The sequence below is a fragment of the Pelophylax lessonae genome (genome assembly GCF_965119305.1).
Source record: "Pelophylax lessonae genome assembly, chromosome: 1".
Taxonomy (NCBI): Eukaryota; Metazoa; Chordata; class Amphibia; order Anura; family Ranidae; genus Pelophylax; species Pelophylax lessonae.
In genome coordinates, this window is record NC_138768.1 from 891,266,750 (window position 1) to 891,289,150 (window position 22,401).

General features: G+C 45.9%; 1 protein-coding gene across 1 annotated transcript in view; it reads left to right on the forward strand.

Moving 5' to 3' along the window:
* LOC309550867 (E3 ubiquitin/ISG15 ligase TRIM25-like) overlaps positions 1-19,788 on the forward strand; it is an 89,896-nt gene extending 70,108 nt beyond the window's left edge. The window contains exons 2-3 of the mRNA XM_082251232.1: positions 8,708-9,952; positions 18,941-19,788. Of these exons, the coding sequence (XP_082107358.1) occupies positions 8,708-9,952; positions 18,941-19,434 (1,739 nt within the window). The 3' untranslated portion in view covers positions 19,435-19,788. The remainder of the gene's footprint in view (positions 1-8,707; positions 9,953-18,940) is intronic.
* The last annotated feature ends 2,613 nt before the right edge of the window (positions 19,789-22,401 follow it).

The window sequence follows — 22,401 nt, forward strand, 5'->3', positions numbered from 1 at the left end:
CTTCGCAAGCATAACATTCCATACAAATGGAAATATCCAGCTACTCTGATAGTCACTCGAGATGGGGTTAACTCCATGATACGCTCCGTAGACGAGGGAGTTTCCCTCCTTACTTCGTGGAACATTCTTCCTGCATCTCACCCTCCACCTGATCATTTCCATCATGATCGCTGTCCGCCACTGAGACCCGAAGAGCGCTCCAGACCTCAACTACCATCCTCGGAGGTCCCCTGAATACCTACAAAAACATGGATCTCCAGAACAGAAACCCTGGTCCTCTATTGAGCCTCCACCGTCTTGCTGAATCTTTCCTACTTTCTTGAGCGTTTTGCTCCATCACCCCCTTACCATGTCACAGCTCCGGCGGCTTAAAGCCCTTTTCTTTTGGGGCCTTCTCCTTTTTACAACCCCTGTTGGGATTCCCCCCTCCCAGTTTGTCTTGGGTAACGCAACCCACTCTCATCTTCTCCACTGGACCATACAAGGAACCGGATCCAGCAGTACCAGTACTTCACTCTACCCTTTCTTCATGACAACATCCTCCTCCATGACTTTCATTTTCTCTCCTGCAATGGACTCTACCAGCCTGACCAAAAATATCTTTACCAGATCAATCCTCTATAAGACGTGTCCAAGACCTGTCATATCTTTCTATCAATGGAACACTGATGGGACTTAAACTCCTGACCCTGAATGCCAACGGCCTTAATCATCCGGCAAAAAGGAGGACTATGTGGAAAGAAGCCGTGAAACAACAGATCGACATCTTGACCATTCAAGAAACCCACTTTAAAAAAGACGCTACGCCGTACTGCCGCCACCCTGCATATCCTCATGTTTTTCTCTTCTCTGCTGCCGTTAAAAAGCGGGGCATTCTTTTAGCCGTTAGAGACTCCGTGGACTTTGAATTGCATGAATCGCATATAGACGACGATGGTAGATATATCATCCTAATTTGCACAATTGACAAAATGTTGATGACTGTGGTATCCCTTAATGCTCCCGCTGCCCGCCTGCTGAGATTTCTAAGGTCCCTCCTTAAGAGAATTTCTAAGGTGCGCAGGGGGAATTTGTTAGTATGTGGGGAATTTAATGTTGTTCCTGATCCTGTCCTGGACTCATCCGTGGGGGGCAGGGGCCGCACTCTTTCATTGCGTGGTCTCCTGCACTCCTCGGATCTCTATGACAGCTGGAGGTGTTTTCATGCTACTGAACACGATTTCACTTACTCTCTCATAGACATAGAACGTATTCAAGAATTTACCTTTTCCTGTTGGATAAGTGGCTTCTCCAGAGAGTGGCTTCTCTCAACATCCAGGATATTACCTGGTCAGACCACGCTGCTGTTGTGACTGTTCTGGATCTTGGCCACTCCAGCCCCCCTACCCGCATCTGGAGGTGCAACAAGGTTGGTCCAGGACCCAGAACTGGCCAAACGTGCAAACACATCTGGAACAGTTCTTCTCTGACAACGACACCCGGGATGTCTCGGATGTCACCCTCTGGAGCACCCACAAAGCGTTTATGAGAGGTATTTTAATACAATTAGATGCCAGGGAAACACCAACAGGCCTTATCCTCTATTCTTTCTGATATTCATAAGCTAGAAACGCTGAACAAAGTAGATGCCACACCCCACAGGACGGACCAATTGACGCGACTAAGGGCGACCCTACGGTTGTTGCTTATTCGAGACCATGACAACATGTTATGATCCCTTAAACTCAACTATTATCACCTACACAACAAGGCGGGTAAATTCCTGGCGTCCAAACTAAAGACTCGTAATTCGAAGGCTAAAATCCCGTTCATTATGCACCCATTTTCCAAGACCAAACTGATCAACCCACAAGATATAGCCAACGCGTTTGCTGACTATTATGGTGCACTTTACAACCTAAAAGAAGACAGTAACACTTTTCAACCCTCCGATGAGGATATCAACAGCTTTTTGGCAGCTATCCGCCTCCCCTCCCTCACGAAAACACACCTAGATACTCTAAATGCCCCACTCACCGTTGAGGAAATTCAAAAAACTATCAAATCCCTTCCAAGGGATAAAGCCCCTGGCCCCGACGGTTTTTCTAATGCTTATTATAAATCCATGGCCCCCATCCTTTCTCCCTATCTTCTGAAACTTTTCCAGGCCTTTGCATCATCTTCCTCTCCCCCTAAGTAATTCCTATCAGCCCACATAGTCACACTTCCCAAACCAGGGAAACGCCCGGACACACCTGCAAATTTTCGCCCTATATCTTTATTGAACGTGGACGTCAAAATCTATGCAAAACTACTAGCGAACAGATTGTCGTCCTTGATGCCACTATTAATTAGATCTGACCAGCTGGGTTTCATGAGAGGCAGACAAGCCTCCGACGCCACTAGGAGAATCTTGAACTTGATTCATCACGCTAACTCCACAAAAATGCCTTCTCTGCTTCTCTCTATAGATGCAGAGAAGGCGTTTGATAGGGTCCACTGGTCGTATATGAAATTCACATTGCGCAAATTCGGCTTCAGCGGCATGATTTTAAATGCAATCCTGGCCCTATACTCCTTGCCCTTGGCCCAAGTTTATACTTCTGGAATGCTCTCCCGCCCTTTCCCCATCAGTAATGGGACTAGACAGGGGTGCCCCTTGTCCCCCACAATATTTAACCCCATGATTGAACCGTTAGCAGAGGCTATCTGTTGGAATCCCCATATAGCTGGTTTTAAATTCCGTGGTACTTCTCATGTCATCAGCTTATTCGCGGAGGACGTTATCTTATCCCTCACCAACCCTATTATATCGCTTCCCTTTGCCCACAAAACATTGGAATCCTTCAGCAAAATCTCGTACTATAAAGTCAATTTCCACAAGTCCCTCATTCTAGACCTAGGCTCTCATGATTCTACCAGATCCCACGTGGAAAAATCACTTCCCTATAGCTGGACCTCCAAGGCCATCCCGTATCTGGTATTGCAGCTGACTTCATCCTTAAAACATGTGGTTTCTGCCAACCTAAAACCCCTCATTCAGGAGGTGACTAAAATCCTTTCCCAAAAAATGTATAAGGAATTATCTTGGGTGGGCAGGATAGCTGCCTTGAAAATGATGGTACTCCCAAAAATTTTATACATTTTCAGAACGTTGCCACTTTCTATAGCCAACTCCTACATATCCATTCTCCAATCACTCCTCAAACGCTATGTCTGGCAGGACAAAAGGCCTAGATGTCCCTGGTCGCTAATTATCAAACACAAACGGGTGGGCGGACTAGGCATGGTAGACCTACATGACTATTGTGTGGCGACCCGCATGACCCACATTAATCATTGGTTCACGCCAAACACTGACGTCCAATGGGTGCTAGCTGAAACAGCCATAGCCAATGTCCCTTCTGTTGTCGGCAGACTGCTGGAAACCTCTCTCATTGCACCAAATGCCACTAACCACACAGGCATCCCTACTGGCTTGGAGACATACTCTCCAACACCAAGCTTCTTCCCAAGTATCCACTACAATACACATACCGTTGGAAACCTTAACTGCCCCTTCACAAATGGCTGGGTAATGGTCTACTTTGGTTAGCTGAAATCCAGGAAGGCCCGATATTGAAATCCCTCACTGCCTTGCGTCTCCCTTCCACCGAGACCTACACACACCTACGCATCGCCAACTTTATTAAAAAACACTGAATATAGTGCCGAATATCACTATCCAGTCCGATCTTTGGCAATACCTCACGAAAGGACCTCTAGCATCTAAAGGGACCTCACTATTCTACCAATCAGTCCAACAGAAACGAACATTCTCTAAATCAGCCCCCATGCTGAAGTGGGAATCGGAGCTCCATAAATCCTTTGACATAACCCAATGGAAACAGGCAATCCTTTATACACATTCTATCTCCCACTGTGCAAACCACTGGGAACTTTCATACAAAGTTCTTTCTAGGTGGTACTTAACCCCCTACAAACTTAATTCCTTCTACCTCTCACATTCACCACTTTGCTGGAGAGATTGAGGACAAGTAGGCAATCTTGTCCACATATTGTGGGCTTGTAAGAGTCTCACAAGTTTCTGGCGCCAAGTGTTCAGACTGGTTTCATCGACGTCAGGTGTCCTCACTCCACCGGACCCAGCTCTAGCTCTCTTAAACCTTACCATAGACAAATTCCCACTCCAATATAGGACTGTTGTGGCCCATATTTTTCTGGCTGCGAGAGTCCTAATTACCAGGAGGTGGAGGACGACCGACATACCATCCCTTTCAGACGTTGTCCAATATGTTGACTTCACATATGAACATGAACGCCTCATAGCCCTCAGGTCAGGCAAGTTGGCTTCCTTCCAAAATTCCTGGAAGTCATGGTCACATAGGAGTAGTCAATGAATACTATGCCATATTTTGTTTCTTTGAACATGTATGATCCTATCTGTGTACATGTACCCATGTTGCGTACCCCCTACCTTTCTCTTTGTTTCCCTATTGTTGTTTATGTTTCTCATGTGAAACTCAATAAAAATTAAATTAAAAAAAAAAGAGATGGTCAGAGACTGCAGACATGATACAAGAGATGGTCAGGGACTGTGCGGACATGATACAATAGATGGTCAGAGACTGTGTGGAAATGATACAAGAGATGGTCAGAGACTGTGCAGACATGATACAAGAGATGGTCAGAGACTGTGCGGACATGATACAAGAGATGGTCAGAGACTCTGCGGACATGATACAAGAGAAGGTCAGAGACTGTGCAGTTATGATACAAAGATGGTCAGAGACTGTGCAGACATGATACAAGAGATGGTCAGAGACTGTGCAGACATGATACAAGAGATGGTCAGAGACTGTGCAGACATGATACAAGAGATGGTCAGAGACTGTACAGTGATGATACAAGAGATGGTGAGAGACTGTGCAGACATGATACAAGAGATGGTCAGAGACTGTGCGGACATGATACCAGAGATGGTCAGAGACTGCAGACATGATACAAGACATGGTCAGAGACTGTGACATGAATATCACTGTGCCTTTCCTACATGTGGGGGTAAGTAGAAAGTCCTTTGCCCTGCAGAAACTCTTAACATAAGCTGGAGCTTGCACATATATTTCATCACTGTGGCAAGTAAATGGTGCGGGGGGGGGGGGGGGAAACTCTTCATGCCCACATAGATAATAGAGGAGAGGGCAGTCAGTTGAAGTGCCCCCCCCCCCATATCCACACTTCAGGTGTGTCCTGTCAGAATATTTATACTGCTCTGAATATAACAGTGTCTATTTATGTCAATAAGCAAAGATCTGTGAGGTAGGAGAATCTCAACTTATTTCCACAAATCAATATGTAACAAATTATTTTTAATTGATTAATTTCTTTTTAAAAGCATATACCAATCTTAGTGAAAACAGTCTACAGTATGGAATATATATAAGAATATTTATTCACAAGACATGTATTCACAATATATGATCAAACTGGAAATGACACAAAAGGATAACTTTACATAAAATACAAGCTTAAACAATGAATGCAATGTGATATGTAGCTCAATAATGAAAGAAAAAAAAATGAAAGCAAGATTACCTTTTCTCCAGGTATAGCATAAACCATAGGTAAGTGTTCTATATAAACAGACCACAATTGTCTGCGAATTGCACTGCCGACAGTCACTCCACTGCAGATGGAGCGAGAATGAGCCATGCAAAACGGAAGACTAAAATCGCAAATAATGCGCTAAATTTGATATTAATAAATGTATAAAAACAAAAATCAGCTTTTTAGAGAAAAATCTACTATGGTTTATATGGCTGGGATTGTAATCTTATTACCCTTAAATATGCAATATAAAACATATAAGGAAGGAAATAAACAATATTGAATAAAATCAAATAACACACAAGGTATATTTACCACACTTAAGATGGCTGCTAGCTTCAAATGGTCATTACCAGAGTCCTTAAGATGGATGCCTTCCCAAGATGGTGGCCGTGAGGGAGGAGTTTCATTTGGCTTCCCTCAAAGTTTCAGATAAATGATGGAGCAAGATGGAGTATGTCTAGATGAGTCTATAGATGGATGTAGTAGTGTGTGTGTTGCAAGTGTAAGGGGTGTTGTCAGTATGTGTAATGTGTCCGATTACATCTGGGTTCTCCTTTTTACATGGTATTGAACAAAGGACTATTAAAATTACCATAAGTTAAACCCAGAGGGAGGAATATTATCCCCATTGGTTGGGACATTCTACTCATTAACTGGTGAGGTCATAGTCACGCCTCTTTAATAATTAACCCAATACTTTGGATAATAAAACTATATGATAATTCCTTTATATTCAAGATTAACCATAAAAGCAAAATAAAAGCTTGTCCATACTCTCAGTACATACATAAATGTCCATCTAATCTCCATCATGTACCCTGGCAATTGTTGGGTCTGGTAAACCATTTATAGAGATTATATTTTTATTGGAAAATACTAAGTTACCCCGAGAATGCATTTATTAGCATCTCCAAAGGGGGCAGCATTGTACTGCTTATTAGATTCAGTATTTAAAATAATTAGAACATACAATAAGACCACTATTTAAAGATAACCTTTGACCTCTTGCTAGTGAAGATCCATTCATTATTTGAATTCTGACATTACTGTCAGACATTTAGGCTAGGATTGGAAGATCTATAGTGGTCATAAAAACTTAACTACAAACTTCTCTAAAATGAGGTAATTAGTTACAAGATACATATGTCCTTACACTTAATAGAAAAGTATACTTATGTGTATATATATATTTGTATATCTTTTTTGTATACAAACTCTTATTGAAAGGAAACAGAAGATGGTGGTACAAAGAGAATTGGTACATTAATATGACAAATAATGGTATCACATAGAGTAAATAGTAATATAACAATCTTAAGTAATTTCCGGTTATCTCCATTAAATATGGGAGTTTGATATCAAAATAACAACAAGGATATCAAAAATATAGTTCCTGGATATAGGTACAGAGCAGTATTGTTAGAAAGAGAGTTTCATAACACTAAGCGTTAGGCCGGATACCCGGTGTCAAATGAAAGGGTTTTAAATAGTTAGTCACCTGTACAGTAGTTAGAAAAAAGTATATCTGAGTGTGTGATCCATGTGTCCCATTTATTAGTGTGAAATTTCATAGAGTTGTATATAATGTTAGATATATAAATATATAATATATATTTATATATCTAACATTATATAAGTTCCAAGTTCACACTTCTATCAATAATAGAATAAGACTTAATTGTTGATATACAGCTTACACACAATATCAGGTATCTTTAAATATATATTTTAAATGTCTGATAGAGTACACTGGGCTATTCTCAATTGTTAACATACTTACAGACAGACTGGCCCTACCATGATGTCTTATCTGATGAGATGTCCATGTACCACTCATATATAACTAAAGACTTACAAAGGTTTTTCTGTAGAAATTCTAGACTCTCTTTTAACAGACATTATGCAAAAGAACATATATGAACTTTCCTTCACCTCCGAAACAAGATGGAAGCTGTGCTGTTCAAAATCCGTATGCATAAGATGGAATATACATGGCTTTTTAAATCCATTTTTTTTTCTATTATTTAATCACCCAATAATCCTGACAGTCCTAATACAGACTGAGTCTGCCCCAGCACACACTATACAGCTCCCATAGACAATGCTGTACAGAGCCACCATGATAATGAGCAGCAATGGCACAGCTCACCTGTGTCTGGTCCTAAGCACACCACCCGTGTCATCTCTGGTCTCCTCCCGCCATCTCCATGCTCCTCTGAGCACTCACTGCACACACAGTACGGGGTGCCAGGCACACGTGGTGGGTGAGGAGGGAGATGTCAGCAGCGCCCTCATTGGATACAGGCTGCAGAGCCCTGTTGTGATGTAACCTCTGATTGGCAGATTGTGTGGTGGGCGGGGCAGTCTGTTTAAGCAGCCATACACAGTGAGTGAAAGGGGAGCTCGGGAGAAGGAAGCTCTTGTTAGGACATGTGGCCCCACAGCCCTGGCGTTCCCTACAGCCACTCTGGTCTGGGGACACCAACCAGGGTACATTCCCTCCTACACACATGGTAGGCAAATTAGATGGTCACTAGGCCCCTGCAAGCAGGAGGCCTTAGGCAACTGCCTAATTAGAGAGCCGCTTCTGGAGTTGAAGTCATCAGCTGCAATCCCTGATTGAGGTGTGAAATGTTTTACCCTCATACTATTTGAGAGGGATAGTGAAGGGGGGAAATGAGGAAGATATAGACGGCCCCTGGAAAGCTGCCAGTATCTAGGCACCTGCCTGGGTCACCTTCTGGGTAACCCAGCTCTATCTGTAGGATTTGTGTTATTGCAGCCAAATACATCAACTGTGTGTTCCTTTGTGAAATGTGCTAATGATATGAAGGAGAATTCCTGACACAACGTTTCCTCACCTTATTACATGTCCTTTATTTTCCCCAGATAGGGAGATTATTGTCAGGAATCCTCCCATGTATTATCTGTGTTCCTCTGTATAAGACTTCCTATGACTACGTGTCTCAGCCTCGCCCTGTGTAGGAGTATACTGAACTGGTCACCTCGCCCTGTGTAGGAATGTACAGAACTGGTCACCTCGCCCTGTGTAGGAGTGTACAGGGCTGGTTAATGAGTGTCAGAGACTTTCAGTTTCATTTCTCTCTTCTGCTCTCAGTGATGGCGTCTGCTGATTTGAGGAAGGAGCTGGAATGTTCCGTCTGTCTGAACATTTATACAGATCCTGTAACCCTGAAATGTGGTCACAACTTCTGCCGGGACTGTATTGGTTGTGTGTTGGATACACAGGAGAGGTCTGGAGGTTATTCCTGTCCTGAATGCAGAGGAGAGTTCCAGGATCGGCCTGCACTGCACAGGAACATAACACTGCGTAACATAGTGGAGAATTTCCTGTCCACCCATCCAGATCAGGAGGAGTCCGGGGTCTTCTGTACTTACTGTATTCACACTCCTGTACCTGCTGTGAAATCCTGTCTGATGTGTGAAGCTTCTCTGTGTGACAATCATCTGAGAGTCCACAGCAAGTCACCAGAACACGTCTTATGTGACCCCACCACTTCCCTGGAGAACAGGAAATGCTTCGTCCATAAGAAGATCCTGGAGTATTACTGCACTGAGGACTCCACCTGTATCTGCATGTCTTGTGGGTTCATTGGAGAACATCGGGGACACCCGGTGGAGACTCTGGATGAGGCCTCTGAGATGAAGAAGAAGAAACTGAGGAATGTTCTGCAGAAACTGATGACAGAGAGAGAGGAGATGGAGAAAAGAGTCCAGAGTCTGCAGGAACGCAGGAGGAAAGTACAAGGAAAAGCAGATGATGAAACAGAGAGAGTCACTGCCCTGTTCAGAGACCTCAGGAGACGTCTGGAAGACCTGGAGAAGAGACTCCTGAGGGATATCTCCGGGCAGGCAGAGCGGGTCTCCGGGGTAATCAATGATCTGGTCCAGGATCTGGAAATAAAGAAGGAGGAGCTGTCCAGGAAGATGGAGGACATTGAGGAGCTGTGTAACATGACGGATCCACTGACTGTCCTACAGGAATCAGACACAGGTGACTTGTGTGATACTGAGGATGGAGATGAGGACAGAGAGAGACATGATAAACTCCTCCATGATGGAGGGGATCTGGATGTGGGGGGGATCTCACACACATTACACACAGGTTTATCTGATATCATGTCTGGGGTAAATGTAGAGAAATGTACAGGCACACATGTCTATCCACATTCTACTACAAAGGGCAAAGGTCACATCAATGCTGAACCATCCAGGCCACGCCCCCAACCCTCCACCATTCAACACTCACACTGCCAGGCTGGAGGACCAAATATTGGGGCTGTACAGCAAAGATCGGGGTTGTCGGGGGTTACAGACATATTGCTGGATGTGAGGACAGCTGGTAATTATCTGTGTAGCGGGGTTAAACATGCCTAAAGACACTGTTTGATATGTGGGAAGGAACTAGGCTCCCTCTAGTGGTAGCTGCATGGAATTTCCCAGGCTGTGACTTCCTTTTCACAAGATGAAGAAACTACATCTCCCAGGCTGCTTTGCAAGATCCAGGGTGCACGGCTGCACCGCACGGCACTATGGGGGAGGTTATTTAAAGGAAGAGAGAAGCGCGCGAAGGGGGGCCTTTCTGCGCTGGACTCTGAGGAACCAGCGAGCGAGAGTGAAGGACTGACACTGGATATTGGGCCAGAGCCTTTTAGCCTGGAGGGACGACGTGGAACCGTCCCATCTCAAGCACGAGGCACATTCCTGGAGGTCATACTGCTGTTTGCCGAGACCGGAAGTCATCCGCCAGAAGGACCCAGCGCGGCTGGCATATAGCCAAAGGACTGAGACCGCAGTGGAAGCGCGCAAGGAGAAACTTCTGTTGGTGAGAGGGCACATGCCCAATAACTGACTTTATCTGCTGAAGAGACAGTTTTATCTACAGATAGCGGTAGCGCAGCAGGAGGTGATAAAACCCCGGGGTTTATCACCATACTCTCTCAGGAGACTCATAGACAAACAATAAGGTCTGTAAAGGAGTCGCCAGAGGCTTATCTCTCTCGCAGAAGTTATTGCTCAGTTACGCAGACACCCTGCGGTGACAACTAACAGCTCGTTGTTTTCTCTCTCTTGATCTTTATTCCTAATCTGGATTACAAATGAGCTCTATTCAATAACCTTGCTAGCGAAGATCAACAAGAAAGAAGAGAACTCTGGGGGAGGGACTCAGATAGGCCCACCTACCTGGTACTGTGTCTAGCCTTAATGCAGGAGGAGTGTGGGGGTATTCTTTTACCTTTTTAAAGCTGTTTTAAATAACCTTTTATGGACTTGTATTGTATTGTATTGTATCTCCCCTATTCAATTTGATATATAGTAAACTAAGTTTGGTTAATTACAATCTTGTGCGTTGTTCCATTGTGTCACCCAGAAGGACTACTATTCAAGAAGGTAACAAGGTATTGTTGCATAGTGAAGTATTGTATTCCAACCTGTGTATCTATTTGATAGTCCAGTCCTATTCTGGGTCAGTTGTGCCTGAGGAGGGATCGAGCCAATTTGATTGGGTTGTTAGGCAGGGTGTAGACCCAATAATATAATCAGCAGCTCCTGCGGGGGTGGTGCTACACGTGGGGGCTCGTCCGGGATTTCTACAGTCCTGCAACACAACCCTCTCAGCCCCAGAATCCCCTCCCCACGCAGAAATGGATCCTGTCGCTGCTGCTGAGTGGTGCAAGGAAGAGAATGTCATAGTGGAAAATGGCCTGGTGGTTGAAATCAAGGGAGAAGCCTGGACTGAAGAAAAGCTCCTCCCTGTTTTAAGGGCACTATCCACAGACAGGAAATTCTGGGTGATTGACATAAAAACTGACACCACTGCCCCACACACGTATGCACTGTGTGAGTGGAGGAAAGGGGTCCCTGATTATTTCAATGGAAACAGTGTAAAAACTATTGACCAAACAGAACTTTTCCTGATACATCCAGGAGTTCCTACTGCGGGTCCCTCATCCACCACCCCTGGGGTATCCAGCCAAGAAAAAGGTGTCCAAGAAGGGCATCCTGAGTCATCACCTTTGTCGACTTTTAGCTCAGAACTGTGTGCTGTTCTTGGGGAGATTGTGGCAAAATGTAGCAGGGACTCCTCGAGCTATCTGATGACTGGATATAGGAAGCTCCGGACATTCTCTGGGAAACAGCCTGTGCCTTCAGCAGAAGATGGGTTCGAAGAGTGGCTAGATACCGCCACTCAGGCTTTGGAGGAATGGGAGGTACCAGAACAGCACAAGAAGCAGAGGATCACAGAGAGTTTAAGGGGACCTGCATTAGAGGCTGTACGTAATCTAAAGCTTAGCAAGAAGAACTGCACTGCACAGGATTATTTGGACATTCTGCAAGATGTGTTTGGTCGGACGGAGAACGCGGCTGAACTTCTCTACCAGTTGGACCACTGTTATCAAGAAGAGGGGGAGAAGTTGTCCGAATTTATTAAACGTCTGGATAGGATTATCCACCAGATTTTGTTAAAGAAAGGAATAGACCCCCGGAAAATAGATGAGACTCGTGCACGACAGGTTCTGAAAGGGGCTCAACCTTTAGATCCCATTGCCATACTGTTACGAACTCGTCGAGATGGCGGCATTCTAGAATATCCCGATCTGATTCGAATGGTCAGAGAGGAAGAGGTCATGTTGGACAACAAGAAGAAAAGTCGGCAGTTTGACTCAACTGCCCGGGTTGGAGTGATAAGTGTGGAAGAGGGTGACTCTCAAGTTGAACTCCTAAAGACCCAAGTGTCTCAGTTGATAGAAATGGTGTCCATCCTGACTGGTCAGGTATCCACTCTACCCAAGGGGAGTATATCGGAGAGGCCAGATGAACCTGTTAGTCTCAGCACAGATCCAGAGCCACGGCCTGCAAGATTGTTAACTTGTTTCAACTGCGGGGGAGTTGGGCATGTTAGAAGGGTATGTCCCAGCTCAGGAAATGCTGCCGCGAAACCTCGCGAGCCAGCGGGAAACTTCAGAGGACACCGGTGAAGGAGTCAACCGGGTGTCCGCCAGTCTTAAGGGACTCCAGAAGTGGTGCAGGATCAGGGAAACTGAGTCAGGGGGTCAGACCCAAATATAACACCCCCAGTTCTAGACTCCGGGTTACTGAGGGAAGGAAAGTCAATGCACACCGGATTCGGCGGGGGCCTAGATCAAGGAAGAAAAAGGAGAAGAGGGCCAGGGTACAGAGAACTGAATCAGATAACAAGGCTACATCAAGAGAATTCCCAACTAACTTGGTCGGGCCCTCCCCAGTGGTCTCGGTTCAGGTGGAAGGAATTTACACAAGAGCCCTCCTTGACACAGGGGCCCAGGTGACTCTTTTGTATAGAGACTTCTATGATAAATATCTTACCCATCTACCTTTGCAGAAGTTGGAAGATCTGGAGATATGGGGTATTGGGACCCAAAGTTTTCCCTATGACGGGTATCTGCCAATCAAGTTGACCTTTGATCCATCAGTGGCTGGTGAAGCGGAAACCTTCGACACCTTAGCGGTGGTCTGTCCTCGTCCACCAGGGGCCAACAAAAGCTCTCTCATCGTAGGAACAAACACTGACCTGGTAAGGCGCCTTCTGATACAACTGGTCCAGGGACAAGATGCTCAGGCGCCAAGGATCCATCCCATGCTACGGCAGGCCTACCAACGATTAGTGTTGGAGCAAGAGACCCCCGCAGAAGGAGTTGGACGACTCTGGAAGCTGGATAGAGCAGAAAAGGTCTTACAGCCAGGAGAGGTGGCCTGTTTTAAGGCTTCTGTTAAACTCACATGGCAACAGCCGGGTCCCTTCATTATCTTTGAATCAGGTCAAAAGGAGAGACAGAGAGGGATAGAAGTGATCCCTGAGGTGATCCCTTTGAAGGTGTTACAGGAAAACCGTGGAAGGGTTTTAGTGAGTGTCAGAAACACCTCTATTACACCAGTGAAGGTACCGGCCAGAGTGCTCCTGGGCCAAGTCAACCCGGCTACCCCAGTTGCCCCCATTGATTTCAAAGAAAAGGAACAGGGTGAAGCGGTTATAGAGGAGCTTTGCTCTGGAAACGCTGCCCTCCCGCCGGAATGGGTGAAGAGGGCCAAGGCACAACTTGCTCGATGGAGGGAAATATTCTCTAAGGACGAGTTTGACGTGGGATGTGCCAGGAGCGCCACTCATAAGATCCGCCTGAGTGAGGACAAGCCTTTCAGGGAGAGAGTCCGGCGAGTCCCCTTAGGTGACTTAGAAGATCTACGTCAACAGCTGGCAGAGCTCAAAAAGATCGGGATTATCCGAGAATCCAGGAGCCCGTATGCTTCCCCGATAGTGGTAGTCCGGAAGAAAAATGGATCTTTGAGGCTTTGTATCGACTACCGAACGCTGAACAGAAGAACCATCCCAGACCAGTATACCACTCCTCGAATCGAAGATGCCCTACAGAGTCTGTCAGGGGCGAAGTGGTTCAGTGTGATGGACTTAAAGAGTGGGTATTATCAGATCCCCATGCACCCCGAAGATCGGGAGAAAACAGCCTTCATCACCCCTGTGGGGTTCTTTGAGTTCAATCGCATGCCTCAGGGGTTGTCCGGGGCCCCTGCTACCTTCCAAAGGCTGATGGAGAGGACCGTTGGAGATATGAATTTGATAGAGGTACTGGTATACTTGGATGATGTTATCGTGTTTGGCAGAACTTTAGAAGAACATGAGGAGAGGTTGGAAAAGGTCTTGAAGAGGCTACATGAAGAAGGTCTGAAACTTTCTCCTGAGAAGTGCCAATTCTATCAGTCCTCGGTCCATTACCTGGGCCATATCGTGTCTGAAGAAGGGGTGGCCACTGACCCGGACAAGCTGGATGCTGTTGCTTCCTGGCCGAGACCCACAAATGTGACCGAACTCCGGTCATTCTTGGGCTTTTGCTCCTATTACAGGAGGTTTGTGGAGGGGTTCGCCCAGATTGCCCGACCCCTAAATGAGCTCCTGAAGAATGAAGAAGATGATGTCCCTGAGTTGGTAAAGCCGGCGAAGTCCACCATAGGCCCCCGGAAGGCTAAGGAATCCATCCAGGATCAGTGGACCCCGGAATGCGAAGGGGCCTTTGTCCAGCTGAAGGAAACCCTAACCACTGCCCCTGTGTTGGCCTATGCGGACCCCACAAAACCATATGAACTGCATGTTGATGCCAGCCGAGATGGGCTGGGGGGGGTACTTTATCAGGAGCATGAGGGTCATCTGCGACCTGTTGCCTATGTGAGCAGAAGCCTACTGCCTGCTGAAAGGAATTATCCTACTCACAAACTTGAATTCTTGGCCTTGAAGTGGGCAGTGGTTGACAAATTGAAAGACTACCTGTACGGAGCTGAATTCATTGTCAAGACAGATAATAATCCCCTCACCTATCTGTTGACTACGGCCAAGCTGGATGCAACAGGACATCGATGGTTGGCTGCCCTCTCTAGCTTCAATTTTAGCCTGAAGTATCGGCCAGGAATCGGAAATAGGGATGCAGATGCCCTATCCAGAAGGTTGCATGTTCCACAGGAACCTGCGGAAGAATGGACTCATTTGGCTCCAGAAGGGGTGCGTGCCCTATATCAGGGAACTGAATTTCGATCCCGAGGAGGGTCAAGAGCAGAAGAGATTGGGGTTTCGGCTATCGGAGTACCCAAATGCTACTGCCAGGTGACCCAAGTTGAAGGGGAGGGTTTGCCCCGGCTGTCCAAAAGGGACTTGCGGAAGGAGCAGTTGGAAGACCCTTTGGGAAAACTTCTCTTGGAAGCCCTGGAGATCCAGAGCCCTGAGTTGCTTCTAACTGACTCCCCTCAGGGGGCCCGTCTGTTGCATAGAGAGTGGACCCGGTTACAGATCAGAGAAGGAGTGGCCTACCGGAGAGGTCCATCTGAAGATCTGGAGGAGAAGTGGCAACTGTTCTTACCAGCTAAATACAGAGAGGGAGTTCTGGCCGCTCTTCATGATAATCATGGCCATCTGGGGCCCGAAAGAACCTTTCAGCTTGTCAGGGACAGGTTCTACTGGCCTTGTATGAGGGCCGAAGTTGAAGGATACTGTCATTCTTGTGTCCGGTGTATACAGAGGAAGACTCTGCCACGTCAAGCAGCCCCAATGGGCCATCTACAAAGTCAGGGACCCATGGAGCTGGTGTGCATTGATTTCCTTTGCTTAGAGCCTGATCTGAGTGGCCAGGGGAATGTCCTTGTGGTAACAGACCATTTTACCAGATATGCTCAAGCATTCCCAACAAGGGATCAGAAGGCCTCAACGGTAGCCAAAGTTCTTGTAGAGAAGTTCTTTGTACATTATGGGTTACCACAGCGCCTCCATTCTGATCAGGGAAGGGACTTTGAAAGCAGACTGATCAAGAGACTGTTAGATATGTTAGGCATTCAAAAGACTAGAACCACTCCCTACCATCCACAGGGGGACGCCCAGCCTGAACGATTTAACAGGACTCTTTTGGATATGTTGGGGACTTTGAGCTCAGAGAAGAAACAGCATTGGGGCAGGCACGTAGCTGCCATTGTGCATGCCTACAACAGCACTGTCAGTGATGCTACTGGATATTCCCCTTATCGGCTGATGTTTGGAAGGGAGGCTCGGTTGCCAGTGGATTTGGCCTTTGGCATTTCGCCTGATCATACCTCTTCAGCATCGCATAGAGGATATGTGGACCGACTGCGGAAGAGTCTGAAAGCGGCCTATGACAAGGCTCAGGCCACATCTGATCAACGTGGACTGCGGAATAAAAAAAATTTCGACCTGAAAGTTCAGATCCATGACCTGCAACCAGGGGACAGGGTTTTGTTGAGAAACTTGGGTGTCCCGGGAAAACACAAGTTGGCAGACCGCTGGAAGTCCCAACCTTATGTTATCTGTAAGCAACTGCCAAATCTTCCTGTGTACCAAATTCGGCCTGAGGGAAGTGTGGGTCCATTGAAGGCTTGGCATCGGAACCATTTGCTGCCTCTCTCTGAAGCGGTTCGTATGCCCCCTGTGGAAGACTTGTCAGCGGCCCCTTCGACTTCTCGCCGGTCCAGACCAGTTACCAGATCTCAGACGATGCTCCCAGATGAGGGAGAGGGAAGTTCTCCATCTGAAGATTTGGAAGATGAAGAGGAGGTACCCGACTGGTTGTGGTCATCTCAGTTGCCAGAACCCACACCTGCCTCCCTGTCTTCGTCTGACTTGGCTGATAGAGGAGCCCTTCAGGCAGAAGCCCCTGAATTCATACCCTTTCATATGCTTCCAGAAGAAGCAGCTGAGGATGAAGATCCTGAGGAGGAGGTTGCACCCTTCTCTGAAGAAGAACTGACCTCTCTTGAACCATCAGGTGCCTCTGTGTTGGAACATGAGGAGGGGGACATGGAAGAATCCTCAGAAGTGCCTGATCCTAGTACCTCTGAGAGCATGCCTCCACGGGAACAGAGGGAAAGGAGAGTCATTCACCCACCTAAGAGACTGACCTATGATCAATTGGGTGAATGTTCGGAAGAAGCTGTTTTTATCTCCAAAAGGTCTCCTGACCAGCCTAGTTCCTCCACTGTAGATTTGGTGGGGGACAACCCTAGCTCACCCCCAGGCACAACTGTACAAGCCACCCAAGTTTTGGGGGGTCTGTGAGAGATCATGGGAACAAAGTATTGAAGTAGAAAACGTTTGCATTTAAGTTTGTACATAAGGATATTGGGTTTGGCCATTATAATAAGCACAGTTTTTGATGTTCACAATTTGGTTTACTTTGTGAGTTAATGTTTGCGCACATTTTGTTGCTCTGACCTCACTATATGTTTTTTTTTCTTTCTCACCTTTTGATGTTTTTTTTTTCAACACAAACTTTAAGATGTAAGTGTTTAAGAAATTGCAAAGGCACATGTGCTTTTTAAAGGAGCACTATATAAAAGCACTAGAAATCAGCACTATATTAACACTGTAGAAATCACTTATTTGCTTATTAATTGCACTTTATCGTTTTACTGTTGCACTGCTATTAGAATACAAAATTGGATATATTCAGATTGACTTATTTCAGCAAAATGTTAATGTTTTTGTTGTATAATGCCAACCTATGCACTAGGGTACATACTGTTGACCTCTTTGGGGACCAAAGTTTCTCAAGTGGGGGGAGTGTGTAGCGGGGTTAAACATGCCTAAAGACACTGTTTGATATGTGGGAAGGAACTAGGCTCCCTCTAGTGGTAGCTGCATGGAATTTCCCAGGCTGTGACTTCCTTTTCACAAGATGAAGAAACTACATCTCCCAGGCTGCTTTGCAAGATCCAGGGTGCACGGCTGCACCGCACGGCACTATGGGGGAGGTTATTTAAAGGAAGAGAGAAGCGCGCGAAGGGGGGCCTTTCTGCGCTGGACTCTGAGGAACCAGCGAGCGAGAGTGAAGGACTGACACTGGATATTGGGCCAGAGCCTTTTAGCCTGGAGGGACGACGTGGAACCGTCCCATCTCAAGCACGAGGCACATTCCTGGAGGTCATACTGCTGTTTGCCGAGACCGGAAGTCATCCGCCAGAAGGACCCCGCGCGGCTGGCATATAGCCAAAGGACTGAGACCGCAGTGGAAGCGCGCAAGGAGAAACTTCTGTTGGTGAGAGGGCACATGCCCAATAACTGACTTTATCTGCTGAAGAGACAGTTTTATCTACAGATAGCGGTAGCGCAGCAGGAGGTGATAAAACCCCGGGGTTTATCACCATACTCTCTCAGGAGACTCATAGACAAACAATAAGGTCTGTAAAGGAGTCGCCAGAGGCTTATCTCTCTCGCAGAAGTTATTGCTCAGTTACGCAGACACCCTGCGGTGACAACTAACAGCTCGTTGTTTTCTCTCTCTTGATCTTTATTCCTAATCTGGATTACAAATGAGCTCTATTCAATAACCTTGCTAGCGAAGATCAACAAGAAAGAAGAGAACTCTGGGGGAGGGACTCAGATAGGCCCACCTACCTGGTACTGTGTCTAGCCTTAATGCAGGAGGAGTGTGGGGGTATTCTTTTACCTTTTTAAAGCTGTTTTAAATAACCTTTTATGGACTTGTATTGTATTGTATTGTATCTCCCCTATTCAATTTGATATATAGTAAACTAAGTTTGGTTAATTACAATCTTGTGCGTTGTTCCATTGTGTCACCCAGAAGGACTACTATTCAAGAAGGTAACAAGGTATTGTTGCATAGTGAAGTATTGTATTCCAACCTGTGTATCTATTTGATAGTCCAGTCCTATTCTGGGTCAGTTGTGCCTGAGGAGGGATCGAGCCAATTTGATTGGGTTGTTAGGCAGGGTGTAGACCCAATAATATAATCAGCAGCTCCTGCGGGGGTGGTGCTACATCTACATATATCAGATGACAGGAAAATTGCATCCTTCCCATCATCACATCAGAATCGCCCAGAAACACCAGAGAGGTTTCAGTATTCTCAGGTGATGAGCAGTCAGAGTTTCTCCTCAGGGAGACATTACTGGGAAGTGGATGTCGGGGGGTCATTGTACTGGAGAGTCGGGATGTGTTACCCCAGTATAGACAGGAGAGGAGATCAGTCAGTGATTGGAGATAATAAGAAGTCCTGGAGTTTGGAGATGTGGGGGAGGGGTAATCAGTACTCAGTGATACATGACAATAAGAAGATCCGATTACCCGGCGGTGTCTCCAGTAAGAGAGTAAGGATAGATCTGGATTATGAGGCCGGGCGGATCTCCTTTTATGATCTGTGTGACCCGATCCGACACCTCCACACCTTCACCACCACCTTCACTGAGCCACTCCATGCTGGGGTATATGTAGGGGGGAGGGGAGGTTATATAAAGATATGTGGGGGGAATGAGAAGTGAGAGATCTGCCCAGAGACATCACAAGGGGGATTATCTGATTGGTGATTGGTGCAATACTCATCCAATAGGAGGAAGCAGTGGGACAGGAAACATGACTGATTTATGTATAAAGCTGCAGGTTCCGGGGCCGTCATCTTCATCCTAAACCTCACTTCACCACCTAGTGTGTCACTGACCAGGAACAAGCATGCAGGAGGGCAGATTGTTCAACCTTCACTGGCTGCATGCTTGTTCTGGGTCAGTGACTAACTACATAGTGTAGTCAGGATCAGGATGACGGCCCTGGGGTCTCCACCATCACAGTTTATCTATAAGAAAATGTTTTTTTATGTTTTGTATGGTGCTGGGGGAGGATTAGAACCTCTGTCAGGTTTTTACTGCAATCCCGACAGGGGTTCTAGTCCTCCCCCACTCCATCCAAATCTAGAACAATAGGATTTGTCTAGACACACACTTTATTATTCTTAATGAGTTATGATGTAGATGGGGCGGGGATTGTGGTGTGGGTGTGGTAGTGTGGACAGGTGACTGGGGGTATACAGTCTCAGGAAGTGGAAATCCTTGGCTCTGTATACGGGAATATTGATCAGTGATTGGATATAGATAGAATGATGGGAGGGATTGGACGATGACTACAATCACCATTAAACCCTTCAGTCCCGGCACCTCTATGATCCTTATGGAGCCGAGCGATTGTTACATTTCCTCTATTCCCTATTCATCTGATAAAGAGAAATAATTATTAACCACTTCCGGACCGTCCGCCGCCATTCTACGTCGCCACTTTGACGCTGAATACCGGCGTTATGGCAGCAGATAGCAGAGAGCAGCCATAACCCTGGTATTTTTTTGAGTGGTGGGCGGTCCGCTTTAACATAAGGGTGGTCCCAGTTGCGGATTCACCGCGGGATCAGCTTTATTGGGTGGCAGGAGAGGTGACCCCCCCCCCCCCGCTTCCCGGTCAATTTCCCAGCTTACCGGAGCCGCCAGTAAGGGGAAAACGATCCACTCCTCTCTTCCCTCAGGCAGGAAGTCGAGTGAGGGCAAGATAGTCCCGCCTCCACTCTATGGCCTTGGAGGACCGGACTGACGTCATACGTCACTGCCTAGCAACAGGTTTAAAGAAAAAAAACATTTTTTTTTTTTGCTTTTTAGTGTAGATGTGAGGTGTGAGGTCTTTGTGACCTCCCAGATCTCACATTAAAGAGGTCCTGTCCTGCTTATTTCTATTACAAGAGATGTTTACATTCCTTGTAATGGTAATGAGAAGAAAGATGGCGTCTCTACTTGATGATATTCCTTATTTAACCAATTCTGGACCGGAAGGATTTTCCCCCTTAATGACCAGGCCATATTTTGCGATTCGGCACTGCGTTACTTTAACCACTTAAGCCCCAGCCCTATTTCGGACACTTTTTGTTCACGCGTTAAAACCAATATTTTTTCCTAGAAAACTACTTAGAACCCCCAAACATTATATATATTTTTTTAGCAAAGACTCCGGAGAATAAAATGTCGGTCATTGCAATATTTTTTGTCACGCGGTATTTGCGCAGCGGTCTTTAAAGCGCCATTTTTTTGGAAAAATTTAGAAAAATCACATTTCACTGCATTTAAAAAACACTAAACAGTAAAGTTAGCCCATTTTTTTGTATATTGTGAAAGAACATGTCACGCCGAGTAAATAGATACCCAACATGTTACGGTTTAAAATTGCGCCCCCCCCCGTGGCATGGCGACAAACTACGGTCAATAGAGATCTCAATCTGCGACGCTTTCAATTTATTTAACGGTTACCAGTTTAGAGTTAGAGTGTAGCTATTTTTTTTTAATTATTGCTCACGCTCTGGCGATCGCGGCGATACCTCACATGTGTGGTTTGAACAGCGATTTCATTTGCGGCTCGACTTCCGTATACGTTTTTTTTTGTGCGCGAGCTAACGGTGATGGGGGCGGCTAAATTTTTTTTTTTTTTCACATTTATTTTATTTTTTTTTTAACTTTATTACAGTTTAAAAAAAAAAAGAAAATCTGATCACTTTTATTGCTGTCACAAGCAATGTAAACATCCCTTGTGACACCAATATGTAGTGACAGGTACACTTTATGGAGGGATCGAGGGTCTAAAAGACCCTAGACCCCTCCACTACACTTCCCTGTATGCAAAACGCCGAAAACGGCATTTTTGCATACAGCAGTTTTTCAAATTTGCCGCCTTTTTGCAGCACAGTAACCCGGAAGTGACGTCATGAACGCCGCCTCCGGGTTACATCATCGGAGACCCGATCAAAGCTGTTTCTGGCTTTGATCGGGACTCCATCCAGCCGGCGGACGTGCCGGCTGGGTGCTCGGGGCTCCCGGTGGGACGGGAGCCCCAGTAACAGCCACGGAAGGCGGCGGGAGGGGAAGGACGTCCCCTCCCGCCCCCCCGGGTACCGATCGAGCGGCTCCCGAGCCGCATCGGTCGGTACAGACGGAAAGCCAACCGTCGGCTCTAAACCACGGTCTAGTTAGAGGCATCATCCCGGTATAACCCCACAAAGTTTACCGACGTACCGGTACGTCAGTATGCGGTAAGTGGTTAACGGACAATTACGCGGTCGTGCGACGCTGTACCAAAATAAAATTGACGTCCTTTTTCCCACAAACAGAGCTTTCTTTTGGTGGTATTTGATCACCTCTGCAATTTTTATTTTTTGCGCTATAAACAGAAAAAAAAGACAATTTTGAAAAAAAAAAAAAAAAACAATATTTTTCACATTCTGCTATATGACATTCCCAAAAAAAAAATGTAGAAAATCAAAATTTTTTAACATTTGTTTTCTGCTACATATTTTTGGTAAAAAAAAAATCACAATAAGCGTATTTTGATTGGTTTGCGCAAAAGTTATCGCATCTACTAACTAGGGGAAAGATTTATGTCATTTTTAATGATTTTGTTTTTTATTAGTAATGGTGGCGATCTGC